Below are 16,777 nucleotides of genomic sequence, written 5' to 3'. Positions count from 1 at the left end.
TGTTTGCAACCACTATTATGCCTAGCTGTTGTATAGTGTTCTCACCTACATGTTGCTGCTACAAAAGGCCATCAGCTCCAATTCAGTATGGTAGGAAGACGACTGGGAAGGTAAATTTATTTGCTTCCTGCTGCCCAGAAAGCCAGGAGACAGAACTGCTGGTCCTGAGGTTGCAAGATTCTGTGGAATGGTAACTAAAAAGCAGCTTACTGCAGACAGACGTAGTGTCATGGAAAGGTTTGCACTCCATTTACTATTTCCCTTCTCCTCAGAGCTATTTGTTAGTGCTTCCTGGCTGTTCCCATCCCATCACGCTAGAAAAAAACAGCTATGGGATCAGTTCAAGATGCACGCAAACTGAGTAACACGCAACAACATTTTTTGTGCAAATTTATTCATTAGCTTTAACAAGATTAATACATAAATCAATACTATGTCCAGCATAAGGTTGTATAACAAAATAGGCTATTTTGGAAAGATTGATTTTTAGTGCGTACATTTTAAGGGCAGTTTTCATCCAAATTGGACACATTTAAAAAAATAAATAAATACAAGGCCAAAAATGCTTACTTAATGAAAGTCCTGCTAAGTAAGACTTCAGGCTCCACATTGCTTCAAAGCACTGATCAGTACAGGTGTCTGTGTACATTTTGAAGACATGCACACGGGTTGTGCTCAAGCAGCGTACATTTTCTGACATCTGACTCACTCTAAAGCATACTATACTAGATTTCCAATTTAGACCTCCGTACTCCTCTTAAAGCTAGTATCTATCTTGCTTTTCTGCCTTCCAGGATTGTCTTGCCATCCAGTTGTATATCTGCACATGCAAATCCCAGGAACAGTATGCATACAGAACGCGAAGGACCAGCCCCCTCCCAATACTACTTTTTTGGCTTGAGATCCAGACTGCAGTATCTAGTGGGCCTCTTTGCGAAACAAACTGCTACCCTACTGAACTACACGTAGGACTACGATGATCTTAAAAATAAAAATGCTTTGGGAGCAGATGGGCACATGGGAAGCTCCCAGCCCTACCTGCTGTATGGTCTTGGAGCTCTCCGGACTGCAGGAACAGATCTTCTTTGGGATGCCTGCTGCTTAGGGCTGTAGCATTAAGCTTTAGGCACACTCGATTCTGGGGGCTATAGAAAGCCCACAGGAAACTGCATTTTCAGCTTGGCTTCCCTGACGGCCAGCGAGTCCAAGACATAAGTTGGTATTTAGATGTTCCTCAAAGCGCAGTACAGAGGCATTCGCTGTTATTTGGGCTACCTTTGTTTATATTCAGCAATACTGAAATCTGGTCCCAATTTAGATTACATACAGGAGACAACATATTTGGCAAAGCAGACATTATTTACTACTTTGAAATTCCTCACTGGTTCAACCCTATTCTCTATCATATGCTGTAAAGGCAATTCTTTGGGCATGTTGATTCTACAAATCTAGATTTAGCTTGATTTATTTCTCTTTGACTTAAGTTCTGCTGAGGGCAAAATTCCCTTTTCCTCAAGAATTTACACTCAGGATTGAGTCACAAATTTTAAAGCTCTTCTAATTTACATATTACATTAAAAGAAAACCCCGAAGCTTGGACAAAGAAAACACAAACATAGTGAAAACATCCCTGAGAACCTTTCAGTAACATATTAATAATCATTAGTTTTGGTCCATTAGAGGCAAAAAATTATTACATCCAGTTATTGAATCCTGAGGGCTACAAGTAGATTGTACATTGAATTCCCATTCATTCACTCTTCTTACAAAATACTGAGACAAAAGCCACTAGAAGTGGTTTACATTCTATTTAGATAATCACCACAAATTTTAAGACAGATGGCCTGGATCCAGCCCTGGTGTAACGCCTTTAACATCAACGGAGTTCACACACTTACATTCCAGGGTCGAAGTTTGGCATCATAGATGACTGTGTGAAGGACAGTACCTAAAATAAAAACCTTCAAAGTTATGTCAGCAACTTGTGAAAATTATCCTTCATGTTTCTGCATGCTTCTTATAATTTGGCAAACATTTTGCAAAGAGTTTAGGTTGAAAAGCCATGCTGTCATACCATAGGAAAACCTGGAACTCTACAGAAAAGCAAAGTGCTTGGAATAGTTTCCACAAAAGTGCATAAATGGGTAAAGACTACAGAAGCACTGTGTTAGTACACGTGCAGGGCCAACTAACACAAGAACTTCTTGAAAATCAGAGGGATATAGCATTCTCCATTTCTCTGAAGTTGCTTTAGAGGGCCACACAATCCAACATCTCATTGTCCTAGCAGTATTTTAGAACAAACTAAGTCAAAATCCACATAAATGTAAAACAGATAAAAGCAAGTCATCCACTTTGTTTCTTCTGCCTGGAATACGAACCATTTTCCAATGCATCAGACTTCAATAGGGTTTCTGAAAACAGTAGCGTCTGAAGGTAAACTAGAGCTGCTTGTACTCAAAAGCAAAGGCTAAGTTAGCCCAGATTTTAAGTTTTCTGTACCAGTACTCCTGACCTTATCACTCTCTGCTACATCAAACCTGAGCAGACCTGTCATTTGCAATTAAAAAAGCCATGCTTTATAATGTTATATTATATTAATAGCTTCTGCTAAAATGAGGTTATGTTCTAGTTTATGAAGTGCAACAGTGTAATACAATATCTTGTACCTATGGCTAATCTAACTTGTAAGAAAACATGCAAAAAAAACCAAAAAAAAACTACGTAGGTGTTTCTGTAAAGTTAAACCAGAACAGATATAATACTAAAAAGCTCCTTGGGGAAAGCATCAGAACTTCGGAGTTCCTTCAGGAACATTTTAACCTTTTCAAGAAGACAGGGGAGCAATATGTGGAACAGAATGTTTCTGAATAGGGGAAAAATAGAAAAAAATATGGTATATGAAGCTTTTCTAAAGCAACTAAATAAAAACCTTGTTTTGCTCAATGAGCAAAAGAATTGTTCAGAATTCACAAAGTGACTACATTGAACTGCAAAAACAGTTTCACCGTAGGGATCTTGGGGACTTAAATTTGACACGATTTGGTGGTCAAATACTAGATGTACTACTTCCGAGGTTCCTTTGAAACACTACTCATGAAGATCCAGCGAGGTTGTCCCTAGCCAAACATGACACATTTGTGCAGGCTCGCTGTAAGATGGATTTTGGTTCTCTTGGGAAGGCTTCCTCACATGTTTAAGCTATGCATTCAACTCTAGAGAAACACCTCAGACATGGTAACAAAAGGCCATATATGTTTTTAACTATGATATTTGTGTAGCAAGTTAGTAAGAAGTGGATCCTTTCAGACAGTGGACGTATTACCAGGCAGTGAACTATCAGAGACTGCTTTGGGATCAGGAGTGCAACAAGCAAAAAGTTGTTTTCCCAAGCTTTTCTGAGCAAATCTGAAGTACATTATGTGGCCCATTGCAACAAAAGACACAGAAATGAGCACCAATAAGCCAAAAGCTTCAGGATTAGGGGCCAAGATGACCATGATGAAGTGCAGCAGATCAAGAAGGTAATTCATGGAGTTTTGGACACCGTTTATGATGCCTCTTTCAGATTCTATCACGTTTTCTTGGAGTAACTGTGTGACAGTCAAATCAAAGGACCAAAGGCCTGAGGAGAGAAAAAAAGTTATCCATACAACTGGGCTTCTCAAGATAAGCTTTCATTATTGACACAATCTCTTTCTGTTTGCGCACACTTATTTCTGCCTAAAATATGCAGGTCAAACTAACCTCCTGTCAGAATACGATGCATTTCACACTGGCACAGCACACAGACACTTCTTTCCCCATTACTCATATTTCCTGAACTAATACAAACAGCTTGCCCATCAACTTCCCCATTACATTTTGCTTCAACACACCTATTAAGCTAACAATGTTTTGCTCACCTGTTCCTTATTTAAATAGCTGTTTTACAGCAACTTGGCATTGCTAAAAGCTTTCTACGTGTGAATCAAGTATTTTCTTCCTCCAAAACTCAGCATAAGCTGCAGAAATTCTTAGGAGTATGAAGGTTCCATAGATGAAATTTATTACATATACATATTTAATTTTTTTTTTTTTTTTTTTTTTTTTTTTTTTTTACTGTTGACAAATACTAGACTATCTGGCAATTCCTCAAAAAATCAAGCTGCCATTCATATCAATGTTTCCTCTTCTAAACTCCTTTGCCGGTCACAAGTTTAAAGAAGAGTTTGAAGAAGAGGTCAGTTATTTAATGAACTAATTTAGTAAACTGAAAAATTTGAAGGTTTATGTAGCATTAGGGTTTAGACCTGTTTCGTATTAACACGTTTTTAAGAAAGGAAAAAAGGAAGAGTATTTAGAGATGATCATTCCAAAGAACACGCTATACTAATTAAGAACAAGCTACACCAAGTATGCCAACTCCTCATGTTAGAGCAGAGTGATACACAAGTCAGGACTGCAGTCCCTGCATTGGCAATACTTTGTGTAAGAACATTTCATTTGCCTGTGAAGTGCAACAAATTAGACTTAGAAGTGTGATGCAACACCAACTGCAGCCTACAATTCGCAATTCAAGTTGGTGTTTAGCTGACAAGTACTGTAGGTTCTAGAATTAAAAGCAATCAATCAATCAGATGTCAATAGCGATGCGATACTCACCAACTCTAGCAGCAATGACCCCTGCAAACAGGAGACTAACAGAGATTAAAGGCACGGGCTCAGGACTCATCTCTGGGCCGCTGTGAGCAGGAGTAGTAGACCCGTTTAACACGTTGGGCACCCCAGTTGCCAAAGCCATTTCGGTCTCCCCTCCTGGAGATGCAATAGTAGGTAATGGTTCACTTTTAAACAGCCGAGCACTGATGTCAGCGAACGGGGAAACCGTCAGATCCATCGGACTTCCAGGCATGAAGACAGAGATGGCACACAAGATCAGACAAGAGAACTGGGCGACTCCAGAAATGAGGCCCGTGCGAATCAGGCCACATTTGCGACGAAGCCAGGTGAAAGCCACCGTTCCCATGATGCCAGTGACTGCCGAGGCACCCATCAGGAGGCTGAGCACAGAACCACTCAGACCCTGAGTGTATGCATAGCCTGTGGTAATGCAATCAAAGCCCAGAACAGTCATATACAGAAACGCAAGCCCCATGCCTGCGAGAAACACGGGCTGGTTGTAGTACGCAACCCATCCATCACGAAAGGTGATGAAAGGCTCGGCAACCCGGGCAGCACAGCCGACTTCCTTCTCCTGTTGGGGCTCAAAGCCACTTACATCTTTCTCAACAATTAATTGCACTCCTTCAGCGGGTTTCATGTCATTGTCTGTGAACAGAAACGGAACTGTTAGATACACTCCTGCCAGGGAGCTGCAAGGCAAGTGGCTGCAGTAAGCTCACTGCTCCAGAAGCGCCTCGGTTCAATTTGCTCATCAGCTTTCCTCCACTTTGTTAACCGTCTTAAATCTCACCTGCACAGTGAGATGAAGTAAAGTTCCTGTATCAGTTTAAACTCCTGCTTTTTCAATTAAACTGTATTAAGAACGAAGCAGGCTATGCTTTCTTCAGACTTGTGACTAAATGCTTCATTTCCGTAAGGAAATAATTTATGTGATGAGAATTAGCTGGCATTAGTTGGTATTTTAATACAGCTTTGTATGTTTAAATGCACTAAGCAGAGAAAATAGGGAATATTTAAACACATGTCAATGTTACATTAGGAAAGCCAAGACAGAAGCCTGTTGAAGCCTACCGAAGCCAGAAGGCTTTAAAACTTTATCATGCTTTCCTACAATTCCATGCTTACTCCTTTAGCATAAGGAAAAGGCACCATGCTTCCACTGGCCACAAGCAAATTGAAAAAGAAAAGTCATGGCAGTGTTTATATTTGCCTAAACTCCCCGTATTGCAATTGGGGCACTTCAAGTATTTTGGCAAGTTTTCAAAAACTGCAAGTCCTCTACTGAATCAAAACACTGCAACAGCAAAGATTAAGAGAATGTTTCTGTTTGCTAAATGCTTCGTTCACCAGGAGCAGAGAAGAGCTGGGTTCAGAGAAAGCCTTCTGCCCTCTTTATCATGCTCCTCTACCCTAAGGCTGCCATCAGCCTACTGGACCACAGGGCTTCTGCGCCTGGGAAGAAAAGTCTCTTCAGCACTTTTAATAGCAGCCTCCCAACTCACTATATATTGAGCAAAGAACAGATTTGTCAGCTCACTTTTGAAGAGAAAACTAGAGTTCTTCAAAAACACTTTTAGCTTTAAAAAGAAGAAGCATGCTGTAGTTGGGAGTACCATGCACAGCATGGGCTTTCAGTAGAATTTACATACTGGTAGCCCCACTGGGCTCAAGTCTTGCACTCTAGTATCTGGTACATTTCAAGTGCTTCAGAACAGACTTCTTTGAAATAATTTTGTGCTATTAAGACAATCAAAATTAACATTGGTATTAGTTTTGCAGTTGCCTTAAAGATCAGCATCGCAGCCACCTATGCTGCAAATCCCAGTTGTTCAGCTTGGCCAAGGAAGTTGAGTAGATGGCCAAACCAGACTTTCCTCCTCCGTTTCCTGCAGCACGTAGAACTGAGAACTTGCTAGATTAGCAATATTACCGCCTATTCTATATCTTCCTGAAAGCCTCGTAGTACTGTGCATAAGTAGAGATAAGCTAGCAGGAAGAGACCTACACAAGCTGTTTTCCTCATAGACACTCCAGAGCAAAGGGCTTTGTCAGCCCTTGAGATGTGAGACAGATGGAGGGGTGCATTCAACAAGACCAGCCCTGAATAGCAGGGCAGACTGAAGGATTAAGAGGAAAGTATTCATTTTGGGGCTACATTTTATGGGATTTGTCAAATAGCTGCATGAGGAATTGTCACTACTTAGGAGTCTCTGTATCTCTACCCAAAAACTGAAAGCTTCAAGCTAGGAGCAAAAAGCTTGAGCTTCAAAGCAGCGTCCATAGAAGACAGAAGTCAACAATTTCATTTTGACTGATACAGCGAGGATACCACGGACTGCAACAGTGATGTTTGTGTTTCCCATACCTTTTTTTGCATTCAGCTGTTTCAGTTCTGATTCTTCAACTTTTGAACACTTGAGAGCCAGGGTAGGGGTCTTCTGATAAACCTTCCAGAGCAGCAGGTATTCCACACACATTGACATCAGGTTCCAACCAGAAATGAATCCACAGCCAATCATTGGAGAGCCAAACGTCATTATCTGACCAACTGCCATTGGGGCCAAGATATTGGTCAACTGATCGATTCGTCGTATCGTGGCATTCATATCTGTCGGAACGATTTGAGGATATCAATTGCTGAATACTTACAGTGGGACATTCACTACCAGAACTGACAGTTGCACTGAAGCACACACATCAATAAGCATTGACTCAACCTGAAGTGATTTCAGTAGGAACAGGGATTTGCTAGACACTCCTTTAAAGCGTTCCAGTGTCAGAATTTACTGAGCCCGATCCAGGAGCTCATAAGCCAAACCCTTCCTCTGCCAGTTTTGCCTGCAGATGGTCTTCCAGGTTTAGGATTCTGCATTTACAGTGGCAGCTTATTCCTGCAGGTGAAATGCTTTCTCAGTAGATCACAGGCTGCCCTTACATTCAGGTGACACTATGGACTCACTAACACTCCACCCCAACATGCACAACTCGGGACACTAACAGAAACCTACCATGGTAGAATTAATTCCTGAAAAGATAATTTTAGCAGCTGCAGTCTCCCTGCATTCACTTCTAATACGTGGTGACCACAGTACCCACCATGATAGCAGCAGACCTTTGAAATGGCTTTCAATTTCCTTATCGAGTCACACTGATCGATGGTAGCTGCAGGCATGCTACGGACTTCCTGAGCGAAGTCCTCCCTCCCTTCTGCTCCACACATGGATGTTTACGGGCAAAACAAGAAGCCCACAATACATCTTCCACTTGCTGGTAGATGTCTCACCCTCCCCAGTGAAGTCAGCTTCAGTCCCTCTAGGTTGCTGGGGATTTCAATTAATGGTGCCATCGTTCTGCCCCTAACAGCTCCTGGATGCTCCATGATTTTGCACACTAAGGCTTCGGGCTGCTTAGCAATACAGCTCAAACTGATTTTAGATTCCTATTAAGAAAATGAAGCTTTTCAAGGGAAAATGGAATTAGTGCAATATAAAGCTGGCTTACTGAATCTACAGAGAATTGTTCCTTTGCATTCAGAGACTGGTTTAGGGTATTCAAATTAGAATTCAAAGTCAATTCGGTATTAACTGGTTCAGTAGTAACTATTTCACTGATATTTAGCTAAGATGAGTAAGTCAGACTTGCCTAATACTTGGCTTTAGAAGCTCCAAGAACTAAGCTTTGTTTTATCTGGGTCAGGATAGTATTTCCAAACTCGGGAGAGCTACAAAAGTAATCAGAGTGAACAGAAAGACTAATCATGGACAAGAAAGAAGGGGAAGCCAAGGCAATTATTATTTGCCTTTCCCACCAATTTATTTAACTAAGGCTATTCTTTCAAGAAATCTAGCAGTGCTGAGATAGACAACAATATTTGCTGCAAAGTCAATGGTGGCATTTAATTATTATTTTTTTAATTCAGGAACCTCAGTCTCCAAGTTACATTATGACTCAGTACAAAGCCACCTTATCCAGCCTGAGGGAGATTTGCTTCTACATGGATCCGATGAGCCAAGGTGCTTAGTTTGGGCTTTTTCTTGGTTTTAAAACCGAGTTGCATCAGAACTCACAGTAACCTCTTGCCTGAATTTTCAGTACAGAATGTAAGTGGTCATGTAACTGAACCCATCGAGCTGTACAGAGGCACGACCGCCTCCCTTGCAGCAGATCTTTGCAGGTGTGGTCTGTACCTTATCTCAGGAAGGCGCACAGGGATTAGGGAGCATGATTTGCTGAATAAGAACTAACATAAGAAGAAAGGTTAATGAGAACCATTAGAAGAACTTCAAAGCTACTCTGGACAGATCATATTTTTCCTACGTGCATAAAGAAAGTTAACTGGTACTGCTGCTCTACAGAAGGCATGACCTAGAAAAGCACTGCAAGGTCAAAACAGAAGACTAGAATGGAGAACTTGCAGAGTTGGAAATGAAAGTGAGACACTGCAGGCACCTAAAGCAGAGCAAACCTCTCCTGGATGAGATGGGCAAGTAAAATTCCATCACAGGAGATACACTGCAGATTTCTTCCTTGTGGTTGTGATGCAAATCTTCACAATGATTCAGGCATGTGAACTTATGGATAATTTAGGCAGCTTCCTACAAAATTAGGGACCAGAAGCTGAAATGCTGTCTAAGCCTTGAGGTATCTGAACTCCAGAAGTGTCTCAGACTTGGAACTTTCAGTCCCAGAGTTACTTCAATGAGCTATAAATGTCTTAGCAATGTCAAGCTGCTCTGTGCCTTGTTTGCACTGCAGTATCAGTTCCTCTGTCTGGGAAGGCTCAAATCTCCTCACCGGGTTGATCAGAGTCCCTACAGCATGCCCAAGTTCACTGCAAAAGCAGCCAGTTCCCAATCTTGTTATATCAGAGCAGCAGCATAGCCAGAGATCGATCACATAGCCCCTGGTGGGAACTGCCTTGCTGCTAGGAGCACTCCCCAGCAAAGGGCACTCGGATTCAATGCCTCCTTGGTGCAGAAGATCCCCAAATCTCTCGTATCCAAGGAGTGTCATGGCCACCAAGCTGCAGCAGAATTTGAATGGGAACTCTTTCTCCTAATAATGCCATGCCACTGCACAAGAAAGTGGAAAAAAAGAAGGAAAAATATTTACTGGAGCAAAAAGGAGGCTAAGTCCAGACTCTATGACCAAAGCTATCAGTTGCCAAAGGAATACTGAGTATTCAGTTCCAACTGAATCCACAGCTTTGAGTTAGACACTAATGCTAGAGAACTGAGAGACTTCAAATACATCCGCATGCACAGCATTTCCTACTGGCAGCTTCCCCATCCATACACTTTATTGTTCTGGACTTCATTCTTAGGCATCTCTTTGATCCCTAGGTAAGGAGCCCGATTATGCAACAGCTCTCCGTTTCATTCCAGGGACCTAAAAATAAAGTATTGCAACACTTGGCTCTCAGTGCCTTAAGGTTAAATAGCTTTTCTATTAAACACTCACTATTTGATTTAGGAGTTGGTGCGTGTTTATTTGGATGACAAGAATAAAGATTTCCTCTGACAAAGCTGCAGTAGCACTAAACAAGGACAAAAGTAGTTTAGGGCTACCTGACCGAGTTGTTAGCACAACAGTAGCTTCTAATCCCTCTAAGTCTGGCACAGAGCAGGAAAGGGGGAAATAAAGGCTGCCCTTTCTACCTGCTGTTTTGCACAGTGACTGGAACTCAAAGATGTGCTGACCTCTGTAAAATTCTAGCCTAAATTCAAACTCAGAAAATAAGACAATTTAAAGTATTAAAAAGGCAATGTATTTCACCTGCCAGTTTGCTTCTGTCTTCCCCTGCAACCACAACAATCCAGTCCCTCTGAATTGTGATCGCTGTGGCAGTGCTGGCCAAATTGGCAATATTTGCTATCGTGATAACCAGGATATAGCACATCGTCTAGAGAAATGGGGGGAAAAGTTACAAGGTGAGAAAAGCGATGAAGGGAGATCTTCGCTCCTACCTTGTACAAGGAGAAAAGACACTTTCACATTTGAATCATGCATTCTACTGTTATTCTTCAGACAAGATCAAGTCCACTTCACAATTCCTAAAAGTAAACAATCACTTGTTTCCCCAGCTGCTTTGTTTTACTTGCTAGTTTTAGCTCACAGCAGTGTCTAAACACAACAAGAAAAACAAAAGTGCATCTGTCTCCCATACTCCCAGAAGTTTCTTCATAAAAGAATTCCTTATTAAGAAATTGGAGCACTCACAAGAAGCCATCCATGGTATAAGGTCAAAAGCTGTGTCTTAAACCAGAAGACAATCATCAGGATAATACCACACAGGATGACAGATGCATTCTGTACAACCAAGGATGTCTGGGCCACTGTTGTAAATCAAAAGAGAATAACCGTGAACATGAGTAAACTATAAGCTTACAAAGGTTAAAAATAAGCATGGATTCTTTAAGTATTTTTTAGCTTCCTATTCTCCCAACCCAAATATAAAACCAAAGTAGGTATCACTTTTGATCTTGAACATTCCATTGTCTTAGAAAATGAACTTACTGTCTGATGCAACTTCACAGCTAGAAGTAGTGCCTAAATAGTCATTCCCAGACAAAAAAAAAACATTTGCACGCTGACACCATTTTTAAAAGGTCAAGAGACTCAGCTTAAGCCTCTAAAATTTATCTGCAGTGTAGTATGCAAGTGATGCTACTGCATAAACCCTTGGAAAGCAAGCATGTATATGAAGAACTTGATGCCACATTACTTTTGAAACAGACTAGAGCAAACGTATTTCAAACACATGTAACACAGATGCAATAGTATCACTTACACAAAGATGTTTATATCTAGACACAAGACAACAAATAATGCACGATGTGTTCATATTAGAAGGTAAAGAACTTGCCTGTAGCTTTTACCTTAACCCATGGTTTTTATATTTTGCATTTCTGTGGATCTCTATGTATTGCATAGGTTTAGCCTGAGTAGTGAATGCATCATGATACAGAACTGTTCGCCTCCTGTCTTTGACATTCTGTAGTTATAACCACTCTGAAACACTACCTGTAATAAACCCAGCAAGCCCAGTTCTCGTATTTGACTTCAGGAGTTAACTAACAGCTTTGTCATTAATTTAATCTATCCTTGAGTAAATAACCTGCTCTGGACATCTAACCTTTGAGCCGGGAGTTCTTGTCCACCCAGTCTCCAATAATGGCTCCCAGGAGAAGAACCGATCCCGCCACAACCAGGCCATAGACCGCAGTCAGGAGCAAGCTGTTTCCGTACAGTTCAACCAGGAACACAGACACAGCAAAATGCCACATACGGTCTCCCTTTAAGAGTAACAGAAAGTAGGCACACAGCGTTAGTATTTGCACTTCTCAAGCACGCTAGTTGACTGTTTTACTAATGCCCTGAAAATATCTGTGTTAGAAGTATCAGATAGGTTACACATACAGAGGTGGGGGGTTTTGATTTGGGGGTGGCTGTTTGTTTTTTAATCAATGCATCTTGTCATCATTGATTATCCCGGCATCACTGAAATTATCTGTACTAATCAAATGTAGCATATATTTTGAAGCTCACCCCAAAAATCCTCATTTCTTTGTAATACAGAGCAGTGTTACCAACCACACCCACCAGGACTCAGAAAGCTTACATGGATTCTCCAGAGATCAGCTAGCACCAACAGATTTAATGATTAGCAATGCTATTTAAATAACATAGCAAGACAGCAGTTTGCTCTTGAAAACGCTCAAGAAATACCATTTTAAAATACAAAAGCAAGTCTAGGCAAAGCAAGCCATAATATAGAGATGGGCAAATCAAGGACAGTGGCACCCTACACATTCCTGAATACTAACTGAAGCTTCTGAAATCAAGGCACTCGACATCTTTAACATGGTGAAGCTGGGCACGTTGCTAAGAGATGGGATAGCAGAGCTAGGTTAGCCCCTCGCAGTACTGGTGCTTGGAATACAGGATTTCAGTGCTCCAACACCAGTAACAGCAGGCAAAAAACAAGCCCAAAATACTAAACACATCCAAGTGATGTAATTTTCCTACTATTCGAAACATCTTTAGGTCTGCTGCCAAAGAGACCTGTGGCCTGCTAATGAATGCACATCAAGGTTTTACCAGTGTCACATGATGGAGGTCGGCATCTCACTATTTTTAAACACGCTGCCAGTACACCACAGAAAACGTTTTATTTAATCAAAAGGCAGATAAATACAATCATTCGTCCTGTTCGTGGATGGTTTGTTTTGCAAGGGTTCCTAATGTTAGCCTGTCATAAGCGAAAGATGAAACTGTTTTCTTCTGTTGCCTTATCTAAAATAAGCAATTGCTCTGTGAAACAGCAAATAGCACCAATTTCTAAGAACCTCAAGTACTCTGAAGGGCTGGGGGAGAAGATGCAACATAGAAGCGCTTACAAAGCAAAGTCTGCCAAATCTGTCAAGCAGCACAGCCATAGAGATATAAAATGCATGCTATTTGTAGGGGCAACATAATTGCAAAGCTTGATGCAAGTCCTCAGGGTAGTGCAGGCACACAAAGAACTTAAAGTCAATGGAGTTCTCCAAAAGAGGCTTCTTCAGAGCATAAACATTTGTTTCCTTAACCACAAGCAGAAAAAGAATTACACGCCAATTATGTGGGAACAAAATTTCACCTGCTCAAAGAAAAATCTGGGTATTATGTTTCCTAAATAATAAATAAAAGAATGTGTATCCAGGCACAACTGGCTTAGATTTGCCTGCTCATACAGGAGAGAATGGTCATTCTCTAAAGATGTGTTCTCTAAGGCATGTTCCACTTGTACTCCATGTTTAGTGGAGGCACACGGAAAGTATTCCAGCCATGAGAACAGGGATGTCATTTCCCCAGTCCAGCACCCACTTAAGCCTACTATGACCTGAGGCACCTCGTTACCAAATTCCACTTACAATCTATGCAGGTGGATTAACTACATTTTGATTAGTCTGGGTAACTGCTTAAGGTGGGAGAATAAATAAGTCAAAGGAGGAATATTGCATCAAAATCTGATCATAGAAGTTGTTGGCTTTTCTTTATGCAGAGATATTCCAGTTGGGATAAGAATTCAATGACTGTGAAAGTAATTTTAAAAGCACCTCAGTGTGTGAAAGTCAGTGACAATCTCTGACAGGTCTGCTGTCAGAGTGAGAAACCCAATCTCACCTGGTATTCACAGGACGCCTCCTCTGGTTCCAGTGAGATCATGATTTTGCCATACAATTTGCTTAAGGAGCCTATGAACTCTGTTCAACCTCATCCAACATTTACGCAGAGTAATTTGACCGGGCCAATACACACTGCTAACTTCTAGGGTAACTAAAGATGTTAGTATCAGGAAAGATGGGTTTCTTTCAGGAATTAAAAACCATAAAGAGCAAGTAAGGATAAGTTAGTGTCACAGAAGAACAGCATGAGTGAATTGCAGAGGTTTGAAGCTGGTGTGTAAGAACTACTGAAATTTCAGCAGTACATATTGCTTTCAAAAATGGGCAAAACCTTAATTACATAACTTAATCCCACTTTAAAAGAGTCTCAAAATATGGGTATCTCAACTCCAATAACTATAGCTGCTTAGCTTCAACAGACTTTTAAAGATGCCTCTTAGCTCTCCAGCTGTAATCATCGCCCTTATAAACCATCCCAGAGTGGCTGTACACAACCCCACCCCAGCACTGAAGCCAGCAGGAGCCTGGCTGCTGCCGGGCCTCCTGAGCCCTGCGGTGCCACAGGCAAAGCTGGGAAGTTGCTGCTGGCCTCTTGACGAGTATCAGCCTGGCAGCACCTCGGTGAACTTCGTTTCTTTCTGTTCCTTCTTTGGCGCTGAGTGACAGACAGGAATGGCTTACATACATAAGGACAACAGCATGTGGGCTGAGACTCCAGGAGAGCAAGGCGCTGAAGCCAAGCCCAGATTCAAATGCTTTACTTAACGAGAGCCAGAAAGGTATGCTAGGCTTTGTTTGGATCTGAGGACATTGTATTTAATCATTTACAGCCTCTCTCTGTTTTTGGGAATGTCTTAGCAACGTGGAAACCAAAGTTAAGCTCTTTCAACCACAGCAAAACCCCATTTCTCCCAGGCTTTGTCTTGTGGACACAGACTGTTTACAACAAGGATGCTATAGCAATTTGAGTTCTGAAGATAAAGGTGCTTGGTTGCTGTTCCTGTTAAAAAAAATGTTCAGCCCAGAACACTAAAGCTTTGGAGATAGAGAAGGTGCAGCCCTGCACCAGTTCTGCCAAAATAAGCCGCATTTCTGTTGTTTCAGCAGGTTTAGGGGTGTTTTTTTTTTTTTTTTGGCGGTGTTTGTTTTGAGTCAAGGTTTTCAGCACAAAAGAAAACACGCTGGAACGAGGAGTACACCATTAATGCTGCTAACCAGCTGAACAGACGCCCTGCAGCCTGTTTGTCATAGGGTGCAGCGGGGTTTTCAAACCCTGCTTTGTCAGCCTCCCTCGCTGAGAGCAGCCCCACCGCCAGCCTTGCCAGGGGCAAGCAGGGCCGGCCGCAGCGCCAGGTAAGCCCTTTGTTGGCACTCCTGATGAAAAGTCTGGTGGGTAACAAGCCTGGCCTCTGAAGAATGGTGAGCCAAAGAGGCACAGCACCGCACAGCTCTTTCAATGATATTAGTAATTGCTAAAACATTGCTCTTGTTTAAACAAGTGTTCGATACCACTCCGAGCCTCCTTCCATTAAGGGGACACCAGCACAGCCTCCTGTGGTGCTGGAAGCCAGGCACTGCCGGGGCTGGGCACGCAGTGCTGTAACCGTAGAGCAGCGACCTGGCCAGGGCTATACAAAGCACACGTTAATCCAGCCCAAATCCAGCACTGGGGACAGCAGGGAGAACTGGGGGGAAACTCTCTATTTCTTCTTGATTCAAGTCATTTGAAGGAGACTTCGGGTTATAGCACAAGGTTCTATTCTTCATTTTCCTATATGAAAGATGACCAGAGCCTCTATTTTTTGTTTATATTTTAAGGTTATTGAACCACAACTCAAGTTAGTAAGAAATGTCAGAGTGAGTAATTCAGTCCAGAAGGAAAGCATTTCAGCAGCTAAGCGCTTTGACAGGGAAAGGAGCACCCCCTGACCCTCTCAACAGGTTAGCTAGAGAGCAGCAAGAGGTCTGCTGCAAACATGGTGTGTTTCCTATTAGTAAGGGCAGCAAGTAGTGCAGCCCTCCATGTACGAGCTGCAACGATCTGCCCTTCCCATCCTACTCTGGACCACGCGTGGTGCCTTTCACTGACAGCTCACTCCTCGGGGAACCTCCCTGGCTCTGCAGGCACAGAAAGCACCAGAGGTGCAGAAGCAGGCCCTGAGGGTAGTCCCACATGCGGCTGGAAACTGGACAGGGTGTGAGCGAGGGCTTCTGACGGCAAGGTGCAGCAGCGAGCGCCCCGTCCCCGTGTCACTCACCCATGTGGACAGCGCGTGGCCCAGGTAGAGGAGGAACTTGGCAGAGGTGAAGTAGCCGAGCACAGAGCCTGCAGGGGAACAAGAACTGAGCGCTGGGGGCTGACAGCGGCCGCCCCAGTCCCAACCCCAACCCCAACCCCAATCCCAATCCCAATGCCAATGCCAGTCCCAATCCCAGCCCCACTGACCGCAGCGCCGCCGCCGCTCGCCAGCGGGCTCAGCTCCCCGCGCCATGCCTCGGGACGGGGATCGAGATCGGGACCGTGACCGGGCCGCGCCGCTTCGCTCCGTGGTTGCCTCCCCCGACTTAGCTAGCACTGTAGCTGAAGTCGGCCAGCGCTGGCCTTATGCGCCGCGCCGGGAGCGCTGTCGGGGCCGCGGGGCTGCCGGGGGATACCCGGCTCCGCTCGGCTCCGCTCTGCTCGGCGGGGCCGGAAGCGGGGGGCCGCGCACCGCAATTTATAGGCGGCGGGGAGACCACGCCCACCACCACGCCCACCGCCCGCAAGCCCCGCCCCCTAACCGCGAGCCCCGCCCCCCGCGTGTGGCGCTGAGGCGAAGCCGCCTGAGGGCGGGACGGGGGGGGGGGGGGCTGCGTGTGGTGGCTGCGAGCTGCCGAGGCGGGAGCCTTCATGTTATCCCCTCACACCGCAAAATCCCTCCCGAGCTCCAAAAAACCTCTCGTTT

General features: G+C 43.3%; 1 protein-coding gene across 1 annotated transcript; it reads right to left on the bottom strand.

Annotated features, from left to right (window-relative positions):
- Positions 1 to 383: 383 nt before the first annotated feature.
- Positions 384 to 16,488, bottom strand: SLC40A1 (solute carrier family 40 member 1). The gene is made up of 8 exons (XM_032190281.1): positions 16,279 to 16,488; positions 16,091 to 16,158; positions 11,801 to 11,960; positions 10,885 to 11,000; positions 10,441 to 10,567; positions 7,031 to 7,273; positions 4,645 to 5,310; positions 384 to 3,625 (listed from the first exon to the last, which is right to left on the bottom strand). Exons 1-8 carry the CDS (start codon positions 16,322 to 16,324, stop codon positions 3,306 to 3,308), a joined length of 1,746 nt encoding a protein of 581 aa, XP_032046172.1. The 5' UTR covers positions 16,325 to 16,488; the 3' UTR covers positions 384 to 3,305.
- Between the last annotated feature and the right edge of the window lie 289 nt (positions 16,489 to 16,777).

Source organism: Aythya fuligula, chromosome 6 (genome assembly GCF_009819795.1).
Source record: "Aythya fuligula isolate bAytFul2 chromosome 6, bAytFul2.pri, whole genome shotgun sequence".
Classification (NCBI taxonomy): Eukaryota; Metazoa; Chordata; class Aves; order Anseriformes; family Anatidae; genus Aythya; species Aythya fuligula.
The sequence above is the reverse complement of the archived record's forward strand: the minus strand, read 5'-3'. Positions and strand labels throughout refer to the sequence as shown.